Here is a 9,359-nt window from a genome sequence, read left to right on the forward strand (position 1 = left end):
ATCAATGGCTGCTGTAATACATGGTGGTATCTTCAAAGTGGTTTCTTTCTTTCTTTCTTTCTTTCTTTCTTTCTTTCTTTCTTTCTTTCTTTCTCTCTCTCTCTCTTTCTTTCTTTCTTTCTTTCTTTCTCTCTCTCTCTCTCTCTCTCTCTCTCTCTCTCTTTCTTTCTTTCTTTCTTTCTTTCTTTTTTTCTTCCTTTCTTCCTTTCTTTCTTTCTCTTTCTTCTTTTTCCTTTCCTTTCTTTCCTTTCTCTTCCTTTCCTTTCCTTCCTTTTCCCTCCCTCCCTTTCTTCTTCCTTCCTTCCTTTCTTTCTTGTAAAAATCTGCTTTTTGGCATTGAGTCCACCAGAGATAGTGGATCCAAAAGAAGACTGAGTGTTGGTGAAATGTCCGCACATTTAGCATAGGCTGGGTTATTAAGGAGTCTGGTATCACACTTAGGGTTGATCTCAGAACACTCAGGGGAACGCTGGTCACATTACTTGACTATCCTGACTTAGTCAATAGGACTACTGGAGGAGTCAGTTTGAACCTGCTCTGAATAGGGTAGGAGACCAAGAGCTTCCTGCTTGTTGCCCATATGTTCTGAAGTCCGGCCTGTGATCCCAGGGGTGGGCAAGAGAAAATGGGAACTGAATTTCTAGGATAACGGCAGGAATGAGATTTGTCTGCAGAAATAGAGTTGCTTGATTTTGTACACTTTGCACATGGATAAACATGATCCATCTCTGGAGCCCTCCAAGGAAACCTTATTCTTAGTCCCGTAAGGCATGGCTGCTGAGCTCCCTTAGGACTCTGAAAAGACTCACACAGGCATACACATACTCACATTCACTAATAATGGAACTGAACTCAGTTAAGGTCAAAGACCTTAGAAGATTTCATGTATCTATCACCCAGGTTTAAGCTTGACTTAAGAGTGACAGAAAATCTAACACAATAATCGCTTAAGATAAATGGAAGTTTACTGAATAAATTTCTCACATAAACATAGGCTGTCTTGAAGTAGAACAACAATCCCACAACTACTGAGAACCTAGGCTCTTTGCCTTCCATCTTTAACATAAAGTTTCTACCTGGGGCTCCAAGGGACTGCTTAAGCCCCGGCCATGACGTCTCCATTCCAGCCAGCAAGAAAAAGGAAGGAGTCAGACGCTAAGAGCTCTACTCAGAAATCACACTGACATAACCTCTTACTCCTGTTTTCACTTATTCTGTAACCTATTTAGCAATAGCCTATTAGTCTGTTGACTTAGCTTAGAAGCAAGGGAGTTTGGGAGATGTGGTTTGCCACAGCCATTTGCCTCACCAAAGATCAGAGAATACACATAGGACAAGGTAAGGATATGGCAGTCTCTGCTGAGATAACTACAAAACTTCCAGCAGAGCAGTTATAAATGGGAACTGCAGGAGCTTGCACCCTCAAGGGTCACTTTCTCTTCTGCGTCATGCTTGGATCTCATTCCACTGAGGGTGCACTACTTCCCTTTTGAAATTTAAGCCCAGGAAACACAACATCTTCTTTCCTTCTTTGTCCCTGGGATGAATAGAATCTCCTAGCAATTTCAAAGATTCTTTTTATTAAATATTCAGGTGCAAAAAGAAGAAAATAAAGAAAATGTCAGATGCTTAGAAACTTAAAACTTATAGGTTTGGATCTTAAAGTAACTGCTTTCCCTCCCCAAGAGGCAAGCATAAATATGCAAAAATCATGCCTGTCTTTGTTCCTTTCAGCTACTGTCACATCTCTGCATAGTGGAGGAACAGCTGTACTTTTACTGAGAAGAAGATACAAGACATTTTCAAACTCTGCCAGTCCACTGTGCTCAGCCTTTTGGATCTGGCTTGCCTCTGGGGGCCAGTTTCTGTCAGTGATTGGTTCTGATGATTCATAGATAAGCTCTTCCTCACTAGGCAGGAAATGGCCTTGCCTCCACAGGACAACTGGGCTTTTGCCACCAACTAAATAGTCTATCTTGGAGATCTTTTTGTATCAGCTCTATGGCTCCAATTCATCCTTCTTGACAGTCGCTAAGATATCAATTGTGTATCTAACTCCACCTCATTTACCCCAACTTCAATTCCTAAAAACTTTAAGAATTGATATTCCTAAAGTATGGATGCATTTTTATTGATTCTTTTTTGAACATAGGAGCAGTCTGAGATTACAGGGTCCCATAAAGGAAAGAAGGCACATTGGGTGTACAGGCTGGGAATACTAGCTTCTCCCACCTTGCATTATTTTGAAAGGTGGCTTCATCTGAGAAGCTTGACTGAAGCGCTTTCTACAAATTATGGGTAGGAAATGAACTCTTCTAAATCTACTGTAGGCTGGGATCCATGTGTGGCCTTGGGATCAGAGAAACGAATAGTCATTAACTTGAAAGCTGGGTCCACTGAAGCAACAGCTAGGCTGGTTGACTAACTTTGACAGTTCTTACCTCAAATAAAAACCTTGGCTTCTAATGCTTAAGCTGGTTGATGCAAAAAGCAGAGCTGGTTAGTGGCAAAAACAAATGCGTCAGAAGCCAACAACGCTGAGAATATTTAGGCTTTCCATTCCTCCAACAAACATCTCAACCCCAGTGTGACTGCTTGAATAGCATCAGAGTCAACAGTTGGCAAAGTAATTTGCTGCCTTTCCATGTTTTGGGGAGCTCCAGCCTCCCCTCTAGATTTGATTCTCTCTTCCTCCAAATTGGTGGCTTTCTGCCCACTGAAAATTTAGCTTACCTTCTATTCTTTTCCTATGGAAATTTGCTCTAAGAAGATGCAAAAGCGCCTTCACATTATACTTTAACTTACTGATAACTGCTTAAAGTAATATTAGGTAGGAAGAAAAACAGTGAACATGTACTATGGGTATATATGTATATGTACATATATGTTAATTTAAATTTTGATCATGGGAATTTTAAACATAGAATGACATACATATACATTTCTCTCTTCAGAAGCAGAGGGAAAAGCATAACAAAGCCACACAGACCCCATCAGCTTCCACACTTATCCATAGCTTGCCATGTTTCTTCCATCTATCACCCATCTTTTCCTTTTCTAGGTTATTTTAAGTGCTTTCTCACAACTATGGGAAGCATATTTAATAGGGCTAAATTCTCATAGGAAATCTAGTAGGGCGATGGTGGGAAGGGGTGCAAAGTGAGGACACAGCAAGAAAGTTGCTGGATTTTATAGAGGAGGCAGCAATGCCACGGACTGCACACCGTTCATTTCCTGGCTCTGCTTCCAGCAGAAGGAGTGACACTCTTACGCTGATGTTTTAGGCATTTACAGCCAGTGGGAAAGAATGCTTTGGAGGGCAGAGGAATTCTCCTGCTCCAGTCACCCCCGGCGGGTGGCTGCCTATTCTCCACCACTCACTTTGTATCACTTTCCCGGATCCTGGATGTGGCCCGTGGGCCTTGCTGGCAGCGGGTGTCTGTGGAAAGGAACAAAGCTGGGCAAGGCTTCAGGTGACAGCCTGCATGCCGCCGAGTGGGAGCGGAGAGGAGCGCAACTTGCCATTTGGAGGGACTGTGGGCTCTGAGCCTCCTGCAGGAGGATCTGCAGCTGCCGGTGTCATCCAAATTGCACTTCCTGCTCAAGACAAAGATGTCATGGAGTTAGAAGGAAATGCCAGTCATGTCCTTCAATTTGCTAGGTTTTCCCAGCAGTGGCAGTTTTGTTCCCCAAATTCCAAAATTGTGGTCTAAAGACAGCCTTTCTCTTTTTTCTTTTCTTTTTGTGTGTGGAAGTACTAGAAGGCAAGAGGTCTGGGGGACTGGTGTGTGTGGGGAAGTGGGGTGCAGGGGAAGGGGTGAGAGCAGGGAGGCTGCTGCATCCAGTGATGTTATTGGAATCTGCTGCCAAACACTTCCCTCCATGACCAGTTCTGTGTCCTAGAAGTGTTTGCAGGATTAGTTGGTTACTTAAGGAACAGGTGTTTGCAGGTGGGTTTCCCAGCACTGATTGTAAGGCTGGACAGGACACGATGGTTTCCATTTACTATGGAACCTGACGTGATGGCTGGAACCCTGACAGCTCTGGTAGGGCTCACAGGCTGCACACAGGTTCATTGCATTCTGGGCTCAGAGAGATTCTACCACTCATGTGCCTCCCACAGAGCACGAAATGCATTTCAGAGAGAATCTTGTTCACAGTGAGGTCTGCTGTTGGCCACATGGCCTTGCTCAGATCTGGCGAACTACTTTTAGTGCTAATGAACTCCTGAAAGCTATTAACTCTGATTTGAGCCAAGTAGAGTCCATAGGCCCTCTACTTTGGCATTTCCTACAGCACTTTCTTCTGAGCACCAGTTCGATGGCATAACGGTGGGCAGGGGATGTTTAGGGAGGCTTTACGCCATCCCTTCTGTGGGTGCGAGAGTCTGTGATAAGGTAAATTAGGAAACGGAGTTGAACAGGTCTCACTGCTGTAGAACTTCTCAGGATTTTTATTGCATGCAGTATGACTTTCTAAGAGAAGGCTATAATGGGCTGTGTTCCTACTGTTTGTTTGGCTGTAGAGCCCTTGTTACAGATGGTTTCCCAAACATACTATGTTCGGCAGCTTTCCATGACTCTAAACAATACCTGAGATAATCAACTTATAAAAAGAACAGGTTCATTTTGGATATTTTTTTTTGGAGATTCCAATCTCTGTTCAGCTGGCTTGGGGGAGATAACTCACAGTGAAGCACAACTGCTTGCTTTAAGGCCAGGAACAAAAGAGGAAGAGAGCCCATTATTCCCTTTGAAGCATCACCCCATGACCTCTCACTAGACTACTTACGTGTTCCAAACCTCCCTGTAGTGCCTTTCTGGGGACCAGTTCTCCAACACATGGGTCTTTGGGGGTGCGGGGACATTTAAGATGCAGAGTACATCTCATACTCTGGAGAGCAGAATCTTACCTGAATGAAGATTCATTTTGCTGATTTTCAAAGTTGTCCACACCAAAGGGCTCAAAGCCTAACATCTCTCAGGCTGTCTGTAAATCTGGTTTTCCCCACTTCCTTGGCTCATATTAAATCAGAAAGAGTACGATATTTATACTGTTATAAGATTCCCCCTCCCCAAAAAGGAAGAAAAACCAACTCGTATCTGTGTAGTTTCACTCGGGGACCTGGGTGCATTTTTACTGTGAAAGGTAGGCTCCCCAGTTTACAGATGGAAACACTAAAGCTCAGAGAGTTTTAGCTGTTGATTCAGGGTCTTGTAGTTTGAACAGAAATGCACACTTGGGGCTTCCTAACCCGAGATGCTATTTTTCTTTCTTTTAGCAGGTAAAGGAAGGCAGATTAAAAAAAAAATTATTTGTTGTCTGTCTTGCCCACCAATTGATTTTTTACTGTATTTTATTAGTACATGTGCACAGTACATGTTTACATTCCTTGTGGGGAGTTGGCACATGTACATAACATATCCCAGTTCCTTTTCTTCACTGATTATCCCTCCTCTGCTTCCCTCCTTCCTCCCTCTCTTGATCCCTTCCCCTTAATTCTATGAAAACTGAGACTTCGTTTGGTTCACTTCCACACCTCCAGTGCCTAGCATCTATTAGGTGCTCTTTGAATACTCATTGAAGGACGTTACCAGTACCTTCTCAGCCATACTGTTATGGTTTGTGTCTGCATATTTCCCCAAATCCTCATGCAGTCATGGTGCGGACTTCTAGCTATTTGATTGATCCGTAGTCCAATGCTGGGATTATGGGTGTGAGTACTACACCTGCCCCTGGGGCAGGTAGTTCACATATGTAAGGGAGAGAAAGAGGCTGCCTGCCACCACTCCTCCCTTTTTGCTCTTGTTGCTTTTCTGTTTTCTGCTGCCATGAACTGTTGCCCTCTGCCATGTGCCACTCTGCCTTGGAGCCAGCCCAATATAGACTGAAACCCGCACAAACTGTGAGCTAAATAAATCTTTCCTTCCTTAATTTTGGGCATCGGGCATTTTGTCTCAGCAGCAAGAGAAAAGTAACCAAGATACATGCAATAAATAGATATCAAATGTCTCCATGTCCCCAAGGAGGTGGAGCTGAGAAAGTGCAGGTGAAATTATGAACTTGGTAAAGTGAGTCAAATAATAAAGCTGCAGTTGGTTTGAGGGACAGAGAAAAAGCATTTAGCTCTTTGGGAGTTCTTGAGTGTTGTCTCTGAATTATGACTTCTTTTAAATTTGAAAGAAAGAAAAGAATATTAACACACACGTCTAGGGAAATTACAGTTAAAGTAGTATGGAAGGCTGTGCTGAGAGGCGCAGTCACCCTCTGCATTTTCATTGCTGTTCTTGTTCATGGACTTTGGAGGAGTGAGGAGAGGTGGCAGTTCTGCTCATAACTTAAAAAGTATGCTTGCATTTCTATTTTTGATTTGTCATACAAAGAAGTAGCTAATGACTCCTCACTCTGCTAGATGAAGCATGTATCTTCTCCAACTTCCTCCTGCCAACTTTTGTTATATTTTTATTCTTCTGTGATTTGAAACAATGTGCCAAAACCTTCATTTCTTTATTTTATTTTAAAGATAAAAGAACCAAAATATTAACAAACACACAGACATAAACAAAACAACACAACATAAAAACAAAAAGCAATACAGAATTTCAGACAAGGTGATAGGAAATTAACAATGGTGGTTGTATTACATATTGTTATCTTCAAATTGGTTACTCAGATAAACAAATATAGGCATGTAAGATTGATCAAACAATTAAACATTAACTGCTCCTTTCAATAAAGCAATGGAAATTAGTAGTACAATTATCTTAGCTATCTTGTGTGTACATATATACATATTTTTGTCCTTCCTCCTTTCTTTTCTCTTTTCCCTCGTCTCAGTCATTCTTTCCTTTTTGAGCAGTTTCTTTCCCTTTCACAATATCTATTGTACCTCTTGGATCTTATTTACTCTTTCTGGTTCTTATATAGGGAGACAATATGATGTTTACACAGGTGAGTCTGATTTATTTTACTTATGAGCATGGTCTCTAGTTGCATCTTTTACACAGGTGAGTCTGATTTATTTTACTTATGAGCATGGTCTCTAGTTGCATCTGACACCTTCATTTCTTGATTTGTGAATTTATTCTGTCATGTTTCTCTATGTCACCTGAGGAAATCAACACTAAATTGCCTCCTTTTTCTTCCTTCCAGCATTGGTCAATGCTAACTATATTTTGACCTTGTCATACTTTAAAACAGTTGCATACTACACTGTAATCCTAATTAATTCTTTTATTGTTTATTTACCTGGAAGTTGCTTCTATTTTTTTTTTTGATACCCGGAATTGACCTCATGACCTCATGCTTGCTGGGCAGGTGCTGTGCTGCTGAGCTACATCCCTGGCCCCCTGTAGGTTGATTCTAAAAGTTGAAAAGCAATATACAGCTTTAACAATATTTTGATTTTGTAAATATTATTCACCTCAAAAATCAGAGGGCTTTATAGAGAAGGAAATGCAACCCTGTGTCAGTAAATCTTTGCTGCTTAAAGGGAGCTATTCCAAACATCAAGGTCAAGTGGACTCCTGATTTATGCTATCCGTTCTTCAAAATAATAACTCATTTTTACTATTATTCTTTTTTAAAATCTGGAACATGAGTTTTACCACAGAGTTTTAAATTGTGCATGTGTCTGTCTTCTTGTTGACATAACCTGTTCACCATATTGCCAAGCACATCCAACTTCCTAATCATTCTGTTTGGAGAATGGCCAGTTCTGAGCAGCCTACTTTTTAATCTGTGTCATCCTGAACCTTGTCAGTATACTCCCAGCTCACTGTTTATTGGGTCCCCTATTTTTTTGCTTGGGTTTGAGACTGAATATATAAACAGGTAACGGGCCAGCAATATAAAATGACAGAACATTGGTTCCCACCCAAGTTGCAGCAACCAGCCCAGGAAACCAACTTGTTACTTACAGTAACCAGCCCAGAAAGTTGACATTATCTACAAGTCTGACTTAGGGAAAGTCAGGTCACTGTCTCTAGCACTTAGGAAGCCAGACAGTAACTTCTGTAACAACAGGCCCCAAGCATGCAGGAGTTGATTAATATCTGATAGCACCACTCATGTCCACACTTGCAAATTGGACCAACCAGAGAAAGCCAAACATGCACCCCATACCACTACCATAGGATGCCTCCTCCTAGATGGTTGCCCTGTGGCTTCCCGTGCCAACAGCCTCTAGTCAGGGCACATATCAGGTCTTCCCCCTTTCCTACTCTAAAGCTTCCCCCTTCTCTCCTTGTTTTTGAGTCACTGCAGCTCTCGTCACTGTTGTTTGCTGGTGGTATAACTTGTCTCATTTTTTTACCATCTCCTTCCATTCTCAATACCTGCATAAATTTATTTCCTTTTGTGGTTTTTCATTGTGACTTTGGTGGATGTTGGGAGGGGTCTGTTTTTAATGGGTTTAAGTGCTTTGTTTTGTTAGAATGAAGCAGTTAGGACAAATAGTTTATGACCAGAGGCCACTCAATTCGTCTTATGCTTTATTACTGTCACTGGAAAGCACCCTCCATGCCACAAAGAGACAGAGAACACAGGGTAAAGGGGAGGTGACAAACAGGAGTGGGAGTCCTTCTGCTCTTTCCTGTGTCCAGGTGACATGGCACATGGTGTCTGGATTACTTTTCTCTTGTTGCCAAGACAAAATACCTGACGCCCAAAATTAAGGAAGGAAAGATTTATTTAGCTTACAGTTTGTGGAGGTTTCAGTCCATACTCAGCTGGCTCCAAGGCAGAGTGGCACATGGCAAAGGGCAACCGTTCATGGTGGCAGAAAACAGCAAAAACAGCAGGAGCAAAAAGGGAGGAGCAGCAGAGAGCAAGCCTCTTTTCCTCCCTTATATTGTATGCAAACTGCCCACCCCAGGGGCATGTGTAGCCCTCACACCCATAATCCCAGCATTGGACTATGGATCAATCAAAAATCTAGACGCCTGCCCCATGACTGCATGAGGATTGTGGGGGACATGCAGACACAAACCATAACATACGGAAAGCAGGTCCTACCTGAATTCACCTGTGGCCCTGGGAGATTTGCTGCGTTCTGCCACATTCTCACAAGCCTGAGGGCAGTCAGACGGTTTTGTACAGAAGCTGGAGGAATTTGCTACAGTGGGGAACCGGCATTTATTTCCATCTCTCCTAGATTCTTCCCTCTAGCAAAAGTCAGAGTTATGATAACCTAGCTTTGGAATAACAAGATATATATGTTTCCCAGACAATTTAAAACACTTTCACAAACAACTTGGCAGAAAAGGGGAAAAAGAACTCTGCAACAAGGCTGGTTTGGTCATTTTGTGACTTGCTTGGAAAAAGAGTTTCTTTTTCTTTTCCTTTTTTTTTTTTTTTTT

The 9,359-nt window shown here is 42.1% G+C and overlaps 1 protein-coding gene across 9 annotated transcripts in view; it reads right to left on the reverse strand.

The window, feature by feature from the left end:
• Positions 1-947: 947 nt before the first annotated feature.
• LOC102003104 overlaps positions 948-9,359 on the reverse strand; it is an 11,431-nt gene continuing 3,019 nt past the window's right edge. For 3 of the 9 annotated variants that reach the window (XM_013510960.1, XM_013510962.1, XM_013510961.1), the window contains exons 4-5: positions 9,016-9,164; positions 948-3,597 (exon numbers count right to left, since the gene is read on the reverse strand). In XM_013510960.1, the coding sequence (XP_013366414.1) occupies positions 3,378-3,597; positions 9,016-9,164 (369 nt within the window). In that variant the 3' untranslated portion in view covers positions 948-3,377. Of the gene's footprint in view, positions 3,598-8,479; positions 8,659-9,015; positions 9,165-9,359 lie in introns of those variants that run through there. The other 6 variants (XM_013510963.1, XM_013510965.1, XR_001232853.1 and 3 more) reach the window with 6 other exon arrangements.

This window comes from Chinchilla lanigera, unplaced genomic scaffold (assembly GCF_000276665.1).
Source record: "Chinchilla lanigera isolate Chin_1 unplaced genomic scaffold, ChiLan1.0 scaffold00011, whole genome shotgun sequence".
In the NCBI taxonomy this organism is placed as follows: Eukaryota; Metazoa; Chordata; class Mammalia; order Rodentia; family Chinchillidae; genus Chinchilla; species Chinchilla lanigera.